General features: G+C 43.3%; 1 protein-coding gene across 1 annotated transcript; it reads right to left on the reverse strand.

Moving 5' to 3' along the window:
• Positions 1 to 203: 203 nt before the first annotated feature.
• On the reverse strand, positions 204 to 2,986 carry LOC6603664 (EF-hand domain-containing family member C2). Its single transcript, XM_026993874.1, has 4 exons — positions 2,926 to 2,986; positions 2,310 to 2,857; positions 1,957 to 2,227; positions 204 to 1,890 (listed from the first exon to the last, which is right to left on the reverse strand). Exons 1-4 carry the CDS (start codon positions 2,974 to 2,976, stop codon positions 370 to 372), a joined length of 2,391 nt encoding a protein of 796 aa, XP_026849675.1. The 5' UTR covers positions 2,977 to 2,986; the 3' UTR covers positions 204 to 369.
• Between the last annotated feature and the right edge of the window lie 16,414 nt (positions 2,987 to 19,400).

Genomic DNA, 19,400 nt, shown 5'->3' on the forward strand with positions numbered 1-19,400 from the left:
TGGGATTCAATGCACTGAATAACTAGAAAGCACTTGGATAAGAAGATATAAGAGTGATCTATCGAGGCACAGCTTCAAAGGCCTGATTAACAGTTTTTTGCCGTTCGGTCAAATCATATTTCTGTGAATAATTTGAACATGTCCAATCCCATATATGTACTTTTATGTATATAAAAGTAATATCACACAACATTTTTTTTTAATTTTAATACAAGTTCCTTTGAAGTCTTCCTACCAAGAATATAAATATATTTAAAAATAAAGTAGCTCATGGCATATTATACAACAAATTTGTACCCACAAAAACTGTAGCCTTATATGAAAAATAACAAAATAAACTGTCCAAATATCAAATAGGCTTAGTCCGAACTAGATTTTTACATTCATGTTATTTTGGTCATTTTGTTTTTTGTCATTATGTAGCTGGAGCTCTTCAGTTGCCGATGGAGGCAATATTCTGGCATCGCCCATCATGGCTTTTCCACTCTCGGTTCCAGATGATAAATTCAGTGGTAGGTTTAATTTACTCAGAAAACAGGATAAGTTCACTAATCGGCCTTTGTGCTGGAATGGAATCTTGGGACACAGCTCAAAAGCATGGTTTACAGGTGGCATGTCACAGCCTTTGCTACAGGACACATCGATAAAGTTCATTAGATCACAGATCTCAATCTCGTTACACTCATTGCGATTAAGAATTAATAAAATATTGTCAATCAATTCCAGTGAAAAGGGAAGACGACAGCCGCGAAGTGTGGAGCGAACTTTTGATTCAGGCAGGAATGGTTGGTTGGTAGGATTGATGTGATGGAAATGTTCCATCATGTCGTCGCGAGCGTTCCACAATGCACGCTTTAACTCTAGATGTGCTGCTGCCTTTACATTAACCCTAGAGCAACCACTTGTAGAAGTTTGTTCTGCTGAAAAATGTCGACAGAGCGTAATGATTTCGTGGTCGCTGATTACTTTGCCCAATACTCCGATTAATGCTCCCTTGAAGCTTTCGAAAGATACAAATACGTCGCGCTTGTTTTCCAAATTGTAACAATCTGGCACGCAGGTTCCCGCAAACTCAGACATACGGTTTTGAAGCGCAGAGCGGATTTTCTGCATAATGGCGGATAGGTTTGCGTGGATAAACTGCTCTGGATGGTGCTCCATAAACATAAGGGTATACTCGTCTGCAGATACCAAATGAAATATAAAGTCTTTCAGGGACATGGTGGACCCGATGAAAAAGTTCCAGGGCATATAGTATTGTGGTTGCTTATAAGAGAATTTCTCTTGTCCGGGCAATTCTATGCGAGTGCGTTTCATAAACTCGCCTCCGAGGAAACCAGAGTTACGTACGGCCACTTCTTGTATCTGTAATGTATCGTCACTCAGGTAGTAGCTTATCACAAAGATGCGTTCACAATTTTCCTTGATAGTGGAAAGCATCTTGGCACCAAACCGCAATACATAGCGATCAAACTTAATAAACTTTTTAAAGTCAGTCTTTGGTGGTTTCGGCTCCACAGATAAGCAATTCCCGACCGAGTCTTCGTAGCTTCCCCAGCCATTATATGGTGGAAGAATACGCTCTTTTTGGCGGTAGTCAGTACAGACGTCCGATCTTGTAGGAATAGCTAGTGGTGTGAAATCTTGCACACCATAGCGTTGGCGATAATATTGCTGAGTAAAAGGGTCCAGTTCGGTAATGATCACAGCCCGACCATAGACATTTATCACACTGCCAATTTGCAGATCCCGTTCGCTATAATACATAATATCCTTGTTGCCTGTGTTTAGAGGGTCAACACAGTAACGTACGTTGCGCATATTAGTTCCTAAAACATTAAGTAGTGTTATCGGCGTCATTTGTCCTGGCAATAACAGTCCGTTAAACTCCTATAATTAAAAATATTTAATTGATGAACAGTCAATTCAACAATAATTTAATATATTGTTACTCACCCGTGCCAGACGCGCTCGTTTCAGAAATACGGTTGGTCCGTCGCGACCAGAGTTGCGGATATGTGCTTCCTTGATTTCGATGGTATCGTCGGCCAAATAGTAGCAGATCTCTAACTTGCGAACGTCCCCAAACTCCGTTCGATCATCCCAGTACGCCTGAAATTTGAGTATTTGTCGATCATACTTTAAAAATTGCGCAAAAGCATGTTTTTTTTCAATCGGGTTGACAGCGCCTAAATGTTCACGATTACCCACGGAATTAGATGGATCGCTGTAAATGATGTTCAAATTAAAGAAAAAAGTTAATTACGGATGAGATTATTGTAGATACATTTCTATAGAAAATTTTTTACCAAGGGAATTTCATTGAATCCGGAACGGTGATGCCGCGTCTGTTTAGGAAGTCACGAGTGAACTGATCGCAGTCTATAATATGATATTGACGATCGAAAATCTGTACAGTCATGTCGATATTCAAATCATTTAGAGACATAAACTCATTGTCACAGGGCGGCGTCTTTTGAACACGCTGACGATGGACCACGCAACCCTGAACTATGCCGGAATTATCTACTCGAGGCTCATAAATCTCTAAGGTGCCGTCTTCTAGATAGAAATATATCTTAACTTTTCGAATCAAGTAAGGTGCATGGTAGACCTCCTGCAAAGTTTGTTTGAAATAGGCACTAAAGCAGAGAACTTTCTTGTCGTAGGCCAACCAAGGTGGCATGCGTGGACCGGAACGGGGTGGATAGATGGAAGATGCGCCGACCGGTGGGCAGCTAATGTCTACTACGTCGCCATTGGGATCAATTGGTGCAGGTTGCTGACGATCATTAAGCATGCTGAGACCCTGGATGTTCAGCAGCGACTGTGGCTTGGGGTAATGGCCCTTAGAAACCTAATATTAAGAAAAAAGTTTTGGGGTGGTTTTATTTCAGTGAGTTGGTTATGGATGGATTTACTTACGTCACGAAAAAGCGTGCCCGGAAGCAGCGGCATTCCTGGAATTCGCAGCATTATATAGCTGATTAAAATTATTTTATTTTGCGTAAGAAATATTCTAAGACTTGTTCTGTGTTCTAATGTATAAATTCTATGTATTACTTGAAATGATATATGTACCAAGCGTTTTTTAGAAACAATCAAAAGTTATGTAAGTCACATAGCCTACTATAAATATCCCCAATATACTTGCTTGCTTAGATATAAAGCTATGCTCCGGTTATCGCAAACCGCAAAAAGTTTAAAATCAATTAACAAATCGAAAAATATCGTGACCTGTTTTCAAAAATCGTCAGATTCTTGCAATTTAAAAACGGTTTCGAATGTGCTATCGATTTTAAAAATTAGTTGCAAGTTGCACATACAATATAGACAAATTTACATATATGCGTGAAAAAAAACTATCATCTGTGTATCATATGTGTATGGTGCTCTCAGTACAAAGTACACTGGGACCGTATAGAATCAGTCTAGAAAAACTTTTTACACTTTGCGCTGCGGGGCCTTAACTGGGATGTGGGTGTGAGACTCCCATCTAACTCTAGTAGACTGCCATTAGTAAGCCTCCCATCCTTAGTTAACGGTAGAAAAATGATTGGTGTGACAGGGGTGACATAGACCGCCCTGATCTGTTGCGCCGCATAAACTTCATGATTCCTATTAGACTTACTATAAATTGTATACGGTTGTTCCCTCCACTTTGTAGATCGAATTATTCCTTGCATGAACCGTTTAGGGTCTTATGCTCGGATTATAATTCCCTCTACCATATTATATCCACTACTAATTCCCTTCCTCTTAATAAATTACTAATACTATGAACCGTCGCGGCAGTGTTTAGGGGGTTCTGAAGTCCTCGAGGATCGAGGTATTTTTCGCATAGGCCAGTAGTTGCTGTGGCGTCCTCTTGGAGGCATCTTCCAGTGATGCCAGCACTGGCGCGCCCAACTACTTCCTCCTTGCCCTTAAGAGAGCAGGACAGTTGCAGATGAGATGTTCTAGGGTTTCGGTTGCCCCAGGTTCGTCACATTTCCTACAACTGTCTCTGTTTGTGATTCCTAGCTTTGTTGCATGCGCCGCAGCCAGGCAATGGCCCGTTAATATTACCACTAATAATCTGCAGTCCTTCCGTGGTAGGCGCAGCAGGTAGTGGCTGTTTTCGAGAAAAATTATAATATGGACGTTGACATGCAATGACTGCATTTTTCAAGAGGCGATGCAATTACTGCACCGTCAAGTGGCCCGTGTGACACCAGCAGAAGGCTGTTACGCGCGGATCCCAGGCAAAACGCAGCCCTCCTCCCGCCCAACCGACCGAGGGGCGCTGCCGCATGACGCGCGGTGCGTAGCCGAACCAAACGCGATCATGCAAGAAAGATAGATATTAGACTAACATTCGAGCAAAATTAGCACTAAACTTATTAAGAAATTAAGCATGCAATCAAAATACAAAATACAAATACCACTACAATTACTAATTACTAGAAAGGTGTGTAAGGATTAGTAATTTATTAAGAGGAAGAGAATTAGTGGAGGATATAATATGGTAGAGGGAATTATAATCCGAGCATAAGACCCTAAACGGTTAATGCAAGGAATAATTCGATCTACAAAGTGGAAGGAACAACGGTATAAAGTTTCTAGTCAGTCTAATAGGAATCGTGAAGTTTATGCGGCTCAACAGATCAGGGCTGTCTATGTCACCCCTGATCAAGTTGTGCATAAATATCACACCAAGCATTTTTCTACGGTTAACTAAGGATGGGAGGTTTACTAACAGTAGTCTACTAGAGTAAGATGGGAGTCTTACACCCGCATCCCAGTTAAGGCCCCGCAGAGCAAAGAGTAAAAAGTTTTTCTGTACTGATTCTATACGGTCCTGGTGTACTTTGTACTGAGGGCACCATACACAGGAGCCGTATTCTAAGATCGGACGAACAAGCGAGGTATAGAGAGTCTTTGTTATATAGGGGTCGTCAAATTCCTTTGACCACCTCTTTATAAACCCAAGCACGCCCATGGCCTTATTTACCATGGTAGAAATGTGTTCGGAAAACTTTAACTTGGGGTCTAACATAACACCCAGATCATCCACCAGGGTAATTCTCTCAAGAGAACCCCCAAATAGGGTGTAGGGAGCCAACAAAGGGCTAGAACGATGAAATGTCATAACTTTGCATTTCGAGGCATTAAGGTGTAACAAGTTTGCACAACACCATGACTAAAAGCTATTGAGATCGGATTGCAAGCGAGAATGAAATGAAATGTCCTTGTACTGGACACAGAGTTTAACATCATCCGCATACATAAGTACTCGAGAGTATGTTAATACTGAAGGCAAGTCATTAATAAAGAGTGTGAAGAGTAAGGGGCCTAGATGGCTGCCCTGTGGTACTCCCGAAGAAGCCTTTACTGGTAAAGAGAGGGAGTTTTTGAAGAGGACTCTTTGAGACCTAGAACAAAGATAGCTAGAAATCCATCTCAGGAGGTTGGGCGGAAACCCTAAAAGGTCAAGTTTATGTGCTAAAAGGGAATGGTTTACAGAGTCGAATGCCTTACTAAAGTCGGTGTAAATAACATCCGTCTGTAAGTTACCTTGAAAGCCTTTAATAATGAAAGAGGTAAACTCTAAGAAGTTCGTGGTGGTTGATTGCCGCCTTATAAATCCATGCTGAGTTGGAGATATAAGTGACTTGCAGAGATGTTGCATATAACTTTGCTATACCTCTATAATTTTTTGCATCAGACTTGCTACCTTTTTTATGGAGAGGAATTATAAACGATTCCTTCCAGATCGGGGGGAAGCAAGAAGAATCAATGGACACGGTGAATAGTTTAAGCAAAGGTCCACAAAGAGCCTCGGCGCAGTACCTGAGTACACAACCTGGAACCCCGTCTGGACCCGGTGAAAACACCGGCTTAACTAGTCGAAGATCTTTAAGTAGGGAATATTCATTTAACAAAGGACTGAAAATGCCGTTCGACCTCGGTAATCCGTATGGGTACGGTTGACCAGAGTAGCGTTCCTCAGAATAGGTGGTTTGGAAAAACTGAGCAAAAAGATCGGCAATTGCCTGGTCATTATTTGCCGACGTATTACAAAATGATAGCGAGGATGGGTGTGCGGACGTTCTACGCTTACTGTTTACGAAGCTATAAGACTGTTTAAGGTCCTGAGAAAAACGTATCCTGCAACGAGATAGGTAGTTCTTATAGCATTGAGCATTAAGAACTGAAAAGTTTGACCGAGCTATTACATAACGAGAGTGAGAAGTAGGAGAACCCACTTCTTGAAATTTTTTATAAAGTCTTGATTTTAAGTTTTTTAGACTGGATAACTCTTTGGTAAACCAAGGGGGTTTTCCAGATCTAATCGGACAAGAAAGCGGGACACAAGAATCAAAAAATGTGCCAAGAGCATTGTAAAAAATGTTTGTGCCTTTTGTGACATCAGTGCACAAGTACAAAGCGGACCAATCAAAATCTCTAATTAGGTTATTAAGCTTCGCAAACTCGGCTTTACGAAAGCAGCGGACACGTTCAGGTAGTCTACTCGACCGATCCAATACAGTTGGTCCTATGTCTAGCGACAACTCGAAAGTAGGGTGGTAGGCGTCTTCAGGTATAGTGAGCGGAAGGGCTCGGGTTAACAACACTATGGTCGGATCCGATACAAAGCATAGATCAAGCAATCGACCCAAGGAATTTTTCACATGATTGACTTGAGACAGGGACCGGTCAAGCAAGCCGTCAACAAAGTCATGTCGTGACATGGGCACTAGGATACTAGACTCGTTTACCGAAGACCAAACAGTTCCTGGCAATTTGAAGTCACCAAGAACTATCATACGATCTTTATCAGATAGCGCGGAAGCAACAGCGGTTAAAGCGGACAAGTGCTGCTCATAAATTGAAATATCCGAAGAAGGTGGGATATACGAGCAAGTAATGAATATAGCGAAAGCGGGAAGAATCAGTTTTACACACAGGAATTCCAGTTCCTGTTGAACTTGGACTGTGAAGTGTTCTGACGTGAAGTAAGAGTCCACTGCAATTAGAATTAGAAATTAGCTTATATATACTTAGTTTTAAGCAAGGGCACAGATACCCGGCATAAAGAAAAAAGAGAGAAGAAAAATGGCCACACTATGAATAGACATGAAGGTTACATTAGTTTGAGCAGTCGAAAAAAGAGCTGGGAGAAAAGACAAAGCGTGCGTAGATATATTACCTACATATAAGAATAAAATGTATTAACCTCCTTTTGCAAATAGGAAATAAAACGCAACCAACGCCTAAGTACCTATGAAGATAAACGATTGTGTTTTATCCGCAATTCTCACGTTCCTAGACTCAACATCTTTTATTTCGCTTCTTGGAATACAATGACGCTAGACTTCTTGGAGTTTGTATGAAGACGGGCAGAGACTCGTGGTGCAAGCAGTGAAGTATACTGGCCATTGGAGAAGCGACGGAACCCACAAGGAGACGGTCATCTCGCTCGTGGGTGGATAATAAACATTGCAGAGCACGGAGGCCAACGTGGGTGCGCACGTCAAGCAGCTGAAAAAAGCGCACATTTATATGTATGTGTGCGAGATCGTGCACATACTGCCATCTCGCTCTATTCAACGAAGTTCTTGCGGGCCATCAACTAGAGGCTTGAGTGCGCAGTTGTCTGATGAAATCGAGTGAAAATTTCTGGATTGTGGTTTGTTTGGTAAGTGCCAATTTGATTGTTGATTTGGGGAAAGGTTAGTCTGCGGGTGATGATTACCAGAGCAATGAGCAAATTAAGGGCAACGGATGAAATGGACGAGGACATCGTTGAGATGGGAAAAGTGGAAAGAGAATCCGCGCAAGGTGAAGCCTCAAATATGGAGGGGCCCGGGGTCGGCACATCAAAAGAAGCCCAATCACATGGCGTTGTTAACGTTATGATGGAGATGTGGCGCCAAATGCAAGAAGGTCAGCGGGCCAATGCAATACAAATGCAGCAGTTCCAAATGGAAGTTCTGCGGATGAATCAAATTCAAATGGAAAGAACTAATATACTTCTGCGATCCCTTGGTATTAGTGGAAGGACAACTGGCGAGCCAGGACCACAATCAACCACGGCTGAGCACTCAGTGATATCAGACGCAGTCTCATCACCAAGGCAACCGGTTCCTTCTCAGGAAACGCAAAGAAAATTGTACGATCTACCGGAGTTTAATTGTGCTCCCGAAGAGTGGCCAATGTTCAACGAAGCTTTCACTATGACCACTGCAGAGTACGGATACAGTGACAGGCAAAATTTGTTACGCCTCCAAAAGGCAATAAAGGGAGACCTTTGAATGTTTGCTTATTCACAGTTCTAACGTTTCAAATATTGTAGAGACCCTTAAACAAAATTTTGGTAGACCGGAGAAACTCGTAAAAAGCCAGATTAGTCGCGTTAGAGAATTTCCGAGCATTCGAGAAAGGAGATTGGAACAATTAGTAGAGTTCAAAATGAAGTTACAAAACTTGGCTTCATTCTTAGAAGCAGCTAACGCACATCAGCAGTTAAAACACCCAACATTAATGGAGGAGTTAATCTTAAAGTTGCCAGTGCAACAGAGACTGGAGTGGGCACGCCATTCCAAGCAACTAGGAGATGAAAAATCGATCCGTCATTTAAGTCTATGGCTTCAGGGATTGGCCGAAGAAGTGCAAGACGCAGGATTGGTTGACGATCAGGCGACGTTCAAGCCAAAGAAGGAAAAGTCGAGACTATTCCATGCAAACGACATCGGACTTGTTACCATGAAGGCGTGCTCCGCCTGCAATGGGAAACACGACTTGGAAAACTGTAACTCATTTTCCCAGTTAGAACTTGAAAAAAAAAAAAATAAAAATAAAGGCAGCATGTAAGGGAACGAAAATGATGCTTTAATTGCCTAAAGTACGGCCATCGTAGTCAAAAATGTAGACGAAATCACCAATGTGGACTTGATGGATGTGCCAAACGCATTCACCGTTTGCTCCATGCAGAATCAGTTAATCAACCAGGCGAGGAAGTAAAGTTCACAGGAACAGCAACGCATGAGGCTAGCTCAATGATTTTGTTTAAGATATTGCCTGTTAATATTCATGCTAAAAATAAAATAGTGAGGTGCCACGCCTTTTTGGATGAAGGTTCTGCAGTAAACCTTATAAATGAAAGCCTGGCAGACGAGTTAGGATTACATGGACCCAAAGAAAGTCTGACATTGCAATGGTTTGGAGAAAAGACATCAACGGAATTGGTCAGCCGATTTAATATTGGAATATCTGATGAACGTGGAGGCAAGGTCTATGCACTAAACGGAGTAAGGACTATTAAGGATTTAAGGCTGCCGAAGCAATCCGTAAACATGTCTGAGCTAAGTTCGCAATACCCACACATAAAGAGTATTCCTGTGAAAGGCTATAGAAATGCTAGACCTGAAATACTAATCGGTCTAGATAACCTACATTTGATAGCTCCAAAGCAAATGAGATCTATGGGATACGTTGGGCCAGCCATTGCATTAACCAATCAGGAATGGGTTGCGTATGGAAAATATCGCGGAGAATCAGGACCCATGAGTAATGTAAAGGCCGTACATCTGGTAAAACACAATGACGAGAACATTGAACAGTTGGTGCGAGACTACATCACGAATTCGGAAATGGATGTGCGGATTGTGAAGAACCACGTAGAAGGTCGAGAAACTGAGAGATCGAACCGATTGCTATCAACCACGACAAAACGTATTGGTGACCGTTTTGAAACGGGATTACTATGGAAAGTGGATGACGTCGTCTTGCCTGACAGCAAGAAATGGCAATAAAGAGACAATTGTCTTTGGAAAGAAAATTTATACATGATCCAGAGTACTACAAAAAATACTGCGACCTGATGGAAGCATTCGAAGGAAAGTCATACATTCGGCATATCACAAGCAATGAACTGGAAGTGGACAAGAAAAAAGAATGGTTCCTGCCTCATTTTGGGGTCTTAAATCCTAACAAGCCCGTCAAGCTGAGAATTGTTTTCGACGCGGCTGCAGAAGTCGATGGAGTGTCGTTAAACTCCATGCTCATGACTGGCCCCGACGGGTATCAATCCTTAACGGACATTCTTATGAGGTTCAGACAGAAACCGATTGGAGTCTGTGGTGACATAGCAGAAATGTTCCACCAAGTCATAATACGAAAGGAGGATCGATGTGCCCAACGCATACTATGGAGGAAGAATCCAGTCGAAGAGATGAAGGAGCATGAAATGCAGGTCATGACCTTTGGAGCCAAATGTTCACCGGCCTCTGCTCAATACGTGAAAAATAGAAACGCACTTGAATTTAAGGAATCGTATCCAGATGCGGTGAATGCCATTATTAAAAACCACTATGTGGACGATTTGGTGCATTGTTTTTCATCCGAAGAATCGGCTGTGAGAGTCGTGAAGGAGATAGTTGACATTCACAAAAAGGGAGGATTCGAATTGAGAAAGTTTGTGTCCAATTCGAAATTCTTCAACAAGGTTTTTGGTAACGAACAAGTAGCTGAACCCATAACTCTTGATAGGGATGAATCTTCGCATTATCAAAAGGTCCTGGGAATGTACTGGTGTATACGCAGCGACGAATTTGGGTTCTCACTTTCGTTTAACAAAATTGACGCATCAATCTTTTCAGAATCGAGAATACCTTCTAAGCGAGAAGTATTGCGAGTGGTTATGTCTGTGTTTGACCCATTTGGAATTCTAGCCGAATATTCCCTGATCGCTAAACTGCTTCTGCAGTCAATATGGCAAAAGCGAACAGAGTGGGACCAGCCAATTGAGGGCGACGATATAAAGCAATGGAAATGTTGGTTGCGCAGCCTAAGCCAAGCATGCAAGATAAGGATACCCCGATGTTACGCTGAAGAGTTCTTTGGGGAACCAATTGAACTACACATATTTTGCGATGCGATTGAGTCAGCTTATGCAGCAGTTGGATACTGGCGCATACGTACGAAATCTGGATGGAATTCCGCATTTATAATGGGAAAGACCAAGTGTGCCCCAATGAAACTATCGACCATACCCAGGCTCGAGCTACAGGCGGCAGTGCTAGGAACTCGTCTCAGGAAATGTATTCTTGAGGGTCACGACGTCGGACCAAATGTGTCCACATGTGGTCCGACTCCAAGACTGTCTTAGCATGGATTAAATCAGATCACAGAAAATATAAGCCATATGTAGGACACAGAATTGACAAGGTACTTGAAGCCACAAGGATGGAAGATTGGCATTGGGTGTCTACTAAGGATAACCCGGCAGACTTTAGCACCAAACTCAGATCTGGAACTCGAGAAACCTCCTGGTTGAGAGGCCCTCAATTCCTTCAAGAATACGCAAGTCAATGGAATCTAGGAACTTCAGACGTTGGTGACACGGAACTGGAACTAAGAAGCAAGTTTACGTTATCAATCAATGAGATGTCTTCAGATGGATCTGTCAATATCGTATTCAGGGAGTTGCTGGAAAGGTTCTCTTCATTTACAAGTCTGATGCGAGTTGTCGCTTGGGTCTACAGGATGTGTGATCGTAAGATAAAACGAAAAGTCTACCTTGATGTAGCTGAAATTGAAGAAGCTGTACTCATAGTGATCCGCAATGTACAGGATGTTGCATTTCATGATGAGCGGGTGGCGCTATTGACTGGACAGTCGGAAAAGAACAGCCAGCTGTGGAAGTTGTCTCCGATCATAGACGGAAGAGGAGTGATCCGCATGAATGGGCGTATGAATAACGCATGTTCGGTTGGAGAAGAAACCAGGCGTCCAATATTAATGCCCCAAGGGCATCACGTTACAAAATTGATCGTGCGACATTATCACGAGCTATGGAAACAACAGAATGAAAACACAATTATAGCAGAAATACGCAGAAAGTACTACATACCACACTGCCGACAGGAGGTTCGCCGTGCAGCTAGAAATTGTATGACTTCTAAAATCCAGAGAGCTTCACCAAAAATGCCATTAATGGGACAACTTCCTAAGGACAGACTCTCTCCGTACGTACGCCCATTCTCATATGTTGGAATCGACTATATGGCACCGTTTCTGGTTGTAAGAGGAAGGAGTACCGAGAAACGCTAGATATGCATATTTACACGTGTCTTCGAGTATTGCATAACTTCATGGCGCGGCGCGGAAGACCAGTAAGAATCCGATCTGACAATGGTACCAATTTGGTGGGAGCTGAGCGTGAATTGAAAAGAGACTTACAGGACCTCGATCACATTAGAATAGCGAACGAGTTGTCAACCAAGCAGATCGAATGGCCGTTTAATTGCCCGCTAAGCCCCCATGCAGGTGGGTGCTGGGAAAGATTGGTACGAAGTGTGAAGAGGGCCATAGGACACGCGCTGCATGACAAAAACCTGAAAGAAGACAAGACTGTATAGCCTAATGTGTAACGCTGAAAACATAGTAAATTCCAGACCGCTTACACACATTGCTCTGGATAACCCCACAGACGATCCGATAACCCTTAATCACCTTCTTTTAGGTTCTCCCAATTCTAGCACAGGTTGATTGCTGGGTGTGTATTAGTTGCTACCAGGCAATTTGTTATTGCTTCCGTAGCCACGTTGTTGAATGCTCCGGAGATGTCCACGAATACTCCCAGTGCATACTTTTTATTGTGAAGGGCTTTCTCAATGGTAGCTACTACCGAATGTAGTGCGGCCTCCACCGATTTCCCTTTAGTATATGCATGCAGTTTGGTTGACATCAGTCCCCCTACCTCATTCCTGATGTGTAAGTCCAGCAGCTTTTCTAGTGTTTTTAATATAAAGGAGGTAAGGGTTATCGGTCTATAGTCCTTGGGACTCGCATGGCTGCACTTTCCTGCCTTTGGGAGGAAGACAACTCTCGAGGTTCTCCATTGGATAGGGATATAGCCAGTAGTTATAAAAGCTGTGAATGTTGCGGAGAGCCATGGGGTAATCGCCTCTTTGGTCACCTGCATCATGGCTGGGAATATCCCGTCAAGTCCTGGTGCTTTTGTGCCCGCAAAGGAGTCTATTGCCCAGTGGATTCGCTTGGTGGTTAACAGATCTGTTGGGGGGTGTTGTTCCTCGGTTGCTAGGTCCCGGTGCTCTTTGGCATCAGCGACCTCGGTGCAACCAGGGAAATGTTCCTCCATTAGTGATGTTAGGGCGTCGTCACTGCCCTCTGTTCACTGTCCGTCGTCTAGCTTTAATAGGCTTTGTATGGTAGGCTGCTTAGAGAGCAGCTTCCGTAGCCGTGCGGTTTCTGGTACTTTCTCGATGTTGGAGCAGAAGGTCCTCCACGAGTTCCGTTGTGCTTTACGTATTTCCATCTTGTAGCTCCTGAGTAGGAGTCTGTATTCCTCATAAACGATCCCTTCGTTCGCTTGTTTGGCGATCTTAAAGAATTCCTTGAGGTTGTCCCTTTGAACAGAGAGATCCCGGCTCCAACAGAGTGGCTTGGACCTCTTCTTCGTCCTCGAGGGTTTGCACGATGTGTGGTAGGCGTCCAGCAACGCGTTGGATAGGGTCTCTGGAGACTTCTCTATGTCTTCCGCGGATTTCACTGTGCCCGGACTCGCTTTCGAAGCTTCAAAGTAACTGTCTTTTTAACCTCTTCCCATTTGGTATTCCGGGGGTTTCTATAGACTATGACCTTCGAAGAATGTTTGAAGTCGCACTTAAACTGAATGTACTTGTGATCTGAGAAGGAGGGTCTTTCAAGGACCCTCCAGCTAGATACCGTAGTACTGTTTCCCGTTGCAAGTGTTAGGTCTAGCACGTTGGATGAGGTTGGACCTACGAAGGTGTGCTCCTCCCCGACGTTTGCTATATATAGATTAGTTGTTAGTATAAAGTCTAAGAGTGACTCACCTCTATCATTGATGTCGGTGCTTCCCCACACATTGTGGTGGGCATTGGCATCCGTCCCGATAACGAGTTGATAGTTTTTAGTGCCGGCTTCTGTCATCAGGCTCCTGAGTTCGTCGGGTGGTGCGGGTCTGTCATGAGCCATGTAGCAGGAAGCCACCAGAAGGCGCTTTTCCTCACTTTCCAGCATCACAACCGTCAGGTCATCCGTGCTGTAATGAGACATAAGGTAAGCATGGATTCCCTTTCGTACGAGTACGACGGTTCTGTTCCTGCTTACCGATGTTGAGTAGAACAGGTTATGATTTGAGGACTTTAGTCCGGCCACTGAATTGCCTGTCGCCATCCAGGGCTCCTGGACTAGAGCTATGTCGGCGAGCCCTTGCTCCATGGCGATGAGGAGCTCCGCCGACGCTACCTTGCTTTTATGCAAGTTGAGCTGCAGCACACTCAGCATGGGTGGCTGGCTCACTTGCATCCGACGCGTTGACTACTGACGTCAGGTCACCGTCTTCCTCGTCTTCGTCCTCAAGCGCAAGACCCTGGGCGGCCTCCACGATGGACTCGAGACCTAAGTCCTTTTCTACCTCGCCTACCTGCAGGGTATGCGCGTCCTTGTCCTCAGGGTGGCGCTTTTTGAGGCGCAGGTAGACGCTACCCATGCCCTACGCCATCTTCCCGAACTTGGGATACAGCAGGTCCTCTGCCTCCTTGTTTATTTGGAGGATCACACATTGGCCCCCCTCGTTGGGTAGTGGGCTACCAATGTGTAGGATCCTCCAATCGGTCGTTGGCACGTCCGCGTTTTGCCGCTGAAGGAGCTTCAGCGTTCGGTCCCCCTGGATTGTGATGGGGAAGAGTACCTTCGCCTTAAGCTTGGACGGGATAAGCTCCCGGTCCACAACCTCCAGCTTGGCCCCCTCCCTCATCGCCTCCAGTTGGCAGACCGTACGCGTCAGCCACCTTAGGGTTGGATCGTCGTTGCACTTTAGGATCTTAACCCCATTTAGCCACCCAGCACCATCGAACATGGGCATACGGGCCGCGGGGTCCTCTTCCATGTGTGCAAACAGTGCGTCGACGAGACGCGCGTGCACAAGCTTCCACTGTGCCGCTGACATCTTGCCGTTTTCCTATTTCCGGTCGATGAGTGCCACGATCAAATGTCGTTTGGTCACATCGCTGACCTTCGCTTTCGGTTTCGATGGCTTCTTGGCCACTTTCGGTGAAGGGGCTGCACTCTTGGGCCCGCGTTGCCGCTTGCTCGCCGGAGTGTCTTTAATGGCACTCTCAGTCAAGCGTTGCTTCTTGGTGGCCATCATCTCCTCCACCTTATTGGCATATTCGCCATTCGACGCCCTCATCTGTGGCATCTGGGCGTAATGTAGTCGGCCCTCCTCTACTCGCTGCTCGGCCCAGGCTAGCTTGACCTTCTCCTCCTGGGAGATGTCTTCTTCACCTTGCAGCCGGCTTTTGATATTGAGGTCCGCTTTGTATTGTGCTTTGGCCTTCATCCCCTCTTTGGAACGCTTCGGCCCTTCCCTACGCAGGGAGCTGGTGCCTGGTTCCGGCGAGCGGAGAAGGCTCTCTTCCTCCGTCCTGCTCAGAGAGAGCACGCTCTCCAGATCCGTGTCTGTGTCGACTACGACATCTGTGCGGCTCAACTTGCAGGCTGCGGAGTGAGTTGTTTTTGTTGTTGTTGTTGTGGCAGTAGCTTTACAACTGACTTGGCCTGCTCCCGCCAAGTCTGAGGTGTGACCGCTGGCGACACGCAGAGAGGATTGCTCCTCCCCGTGCCCGCCGGTGGTAGCAGTCACGCTTTCCACCGACGATTGGGTTGACATACCAACCCATGCTTGCTCCTTATCAGCCTCCATATTTGGCCCTAAGGTCCATACTGGTTAATATTTTTCGGGGGGACCACCCCCTATCGTTTTAGGCCTGACCGCCAGGCACCTCTAGCCATGGCCCTGGTTCGGTTCCCCCGACTTTGAATCGGGAAGACGCTGGACCATAGCCTTAGCTAGACACTGCATTACCCCGGACAGAGCAAGCGACAGTGCATTACCCTTGTCCGTGGCAATGTTGCCCAGCCGGCACCCTCGTGGAGGGTTCAGCTAGAGGATTTTCGCCAGCCCAACAAATATATAACTCTGTAACTCTGATTTCCATCAGAACACAATCGTGTGTGTTTCCAGAAATAAAAGCAATTTAAATGGATAAATCAAGTCTTTCATTTACATGTGTTTGCACAATCGTTTTACTACATATCTGGAAAGTATATGATCGGCAACGAAGAATTCGATTTTAACAAAAATATTCAAATACAGTATGAAGAAAATTTTAAAATCAAGCCGAAAAGTTTTGTTGAAGAGTGGACATCAAGCTGTATTTGCGAACTATGTGAATTGAATTTAACAGCATTAAATTAAGACGAAAAGTAAGTTACCCCAACCAACAAACTGATAAGTTTATAAAAAATTTAAAAAATATTTTTTCAGGAGAATGTAAATATTGCAAGCCTGTTTCACCGGAACAATTGAACGATTTGATGAGGTTCCTGGATCTTCCTTAAAGTAAATCAAAGCTTCTTGGATCTTTTTTGAAGGAAAAGATCAACATAACTCTTTTACGGACGCGTCGTTTGGCACACGCACAATTTTATACTACGAAGGATGATATGTGTATGTGTCACGATATTTTTGGGCTATTCGAGTAACTGAGTGAAGCTTTCAATCAGAAGCCATCTCTTCCCATCGCGCATGCTGTTAATATAAAATAATTATATAAAACATTGGCTAAATTGTTTGAAAATATAAAATATAAAGAGCACCAGTGGAAGGTCGCGTGCGACTTAAACGTCTTAGCCATGTTATCTGGATGGTTAAAAAATACTGTTGCTTCCTTAACCATTGCAAATTAAGCTAGGACTGATACAAGTTTGTTAAAGTACTGGAAGGGGATGAGGTACAGGTGAATCGATGAGGTACATAAAATCTGTTTTTTGACGTATATGATGGCCGCCAAATTTGAAAACTACTAAAAGATGAACTTTTTCCGACTGGTCGAGGCATGTAATGATATATCTCAGGTATTTATGCTTTGGTTTTATTGAATTATAATTTATAAATAGGTAAAAGCGAATTTTGGTGGTTGGTCCGGCAACATACCGAAGGTATTCTTAATGGTAGAATGCAGTTTTAGGAGGTTTGATAAAACACATTCTGCATTGTCCTCTATCTATAGATTTTTTAAGATGTAAACAATGCCTTAATTGTACCTATCAAAGAACAAAAATAAAGCCCAAAATATAATTTTTGTTCGACTTTTATTTGTTTATTTATACAAATGTATTCCTAACGCGACAGTATTTCTACTTTATATTAATGCGCTAGTGACATGGAGATCACATAGCTTTGCGCTTTTAAGCAGAATGATTTTCTTATTCTAACATTGAGCTTAAATTTGAAAGCTTAACATTTTCCAGACCGTAAGCTGAAGCTGCAAAGTGTTTGGGTCCGATTTATAGCTGCATGTACATAAATGCTTTTCAGAATTACAAAGGTCAGTAAAACCACTAACCATACAGTATATAGATGTGCCAGTTCATACAACGAAAGCGTCACACACTGGCTAGCGCGTTGCGTACCCCAGAGTGACGTCATCATGAACATCTGTGCATGTGTTAGTACACACGCAATATGTTTCGACAAAAATATGTGATTGTATGCTTTTTCAGATTTTTTGAACTCTCTCAGGTCTGGTTCTGTTTTGCCACCAGCATGTTTTAGTGTATGGGTGCACATGCATTCTCACGTACTTTGCGTGTGTGTGTTTACTATTGCTGGCCGCTAGAACTGAAATTTGAGTTTGGTTCTTGTTTTGGGTCTTTTGATGGTCTGACCTAGCGCCACAAAATAAATGAAGAATGGGCAGGGGGTGGGGATATGGTACACTAGGGCGCGGGAAATGAAATAAAAGCTGTTATTTGTTTGATTTATACCACAAAATATAAAATATTACAATGATATAATTACACATTTATTTCCTCATTTTGAGCAGGTTGATTATAAATTATAAAAATTATGCAAACGCCGTCGGTTCTCGACTTTTTTGTTTATTATATCTAAAACAATGATGTATCTAAATATACAATATAAGAAAATATATATACATATGTATATACTTAAATAAATATGCATAAATATAAATGGAATTGGTTTTACATACATATATTTCAAATCAATTGTCAATCGCGCGCTTTCCGACGGGAATCTGCAAAGCAAAAATTTAGATGCCGGTCGCACCTTGAATACTCTCATGGACAATACCCATACATTTTCTAATTCAATTATAAAATATCTTATGTACATAAATATTAAAGATTATTACATTCGTATATTGCATGAGGATTTTCAGTGATTAGTTATAAAATCTTCCAGGTTCCTCTGACGGCAATTTGGAAATGATGCTCAGAATAGATCGGTTTACGCGTTCAATTATCCATCAGACCACTCCACTAACTTCTTGAAAACTTTGTCTGCTCCTGTTGTTTTTGTGGGATACATCCATGCCAAGCTTTTTGTTGTAGATTATACATTTCACACAGTTTCCTATGATCTGCATTACTTCTTCTTCCATATGTGGAATCCAATAGCTCTGCTGTACGGAATGCATTGTATTTTGTGCGGCAACGTGTCCTGCGTTGTAAGCATCGGTTTATTATTTTTCGTTCTCTAATTATTTCGGTATTGCCAGCAAGTCCGTGCCTTGTACCACCTTGTAAACGAGATCAGCGTTCATTTTAAAGTTGTCATAGGGTTTACTTTTCAGAATTTCGGAAACTGCTTTGATCATCGTATCCTCCTGCTGGAATTTCTTAATTGTTGCTGTGACTTCCGACGATACCATCGTGGCATGAATTGGGTACCTACTCAGGCAATCCACATGCTTCAGCCGTTCTCCTGGTCTGTGTTCTACATCAAAATCGTAGTCCTGCAGGTACAGGATCCATTGGGCTACATTCCGCGGAACGTCCTATTTGCTTAACGTTTGCTTAAAAGCAGCGCAATCCGTTGCGAGCTTAAAGATTGTTCCAAGTATGTACTGAAAAAATTTTGTGCGCGTGAGGAAAATGCAATTGTTCTTCGTGCTTTGACGAATCAGTCTGTATCTCGGCTTTTGACTTCCTGCAAAAGGTATTGTTTGTTGGTATTATTATCGCGGTGGTCTGGTATGTGTGAGTAAAAAAGATTTTAAATGTTACTGCTTATTAACGCTGCTTTTATCTCTTTTCGACTCCCTTTTTGCAGTTCTTCTTCTCTGCTGTTTCTGCTTATTAGTTGTTCATCTCGTTCTGTTCTTACTGAATGTAATGTAATGTAACTCAATGTACCAGCTTGCCCAGTTCTGTAAAACGGAAAATCGCTCAACGAAGTCCTAGGCACCGGGCCAGCGCTCCATAACGTTCTAGTCGGCGTGGTCCTAACTTGGCGTCTCCATCGTTTTGTTGCTGCTGCTGAAATTGAGAAGATTTAC

The sequence above is a fragment of the Drosophila persimilis genome, unplaced genomic scaffold (assembly GCF_003286085.1).
Source record: "Drosophila persimilis strain 14011-0111.01,24,50 unplaced genomic scaffold, DperRS2 tig00000914-arrow-arrow-pilon, whole genome shotgun sequence".
In the NCBI taxonomy this organism is placed as follows: Eukaryota; Metazoa; Arthropoda; class Insecta; order Diptera; family Drosophilidae; genus Drosophila; species Drosophila persimilis.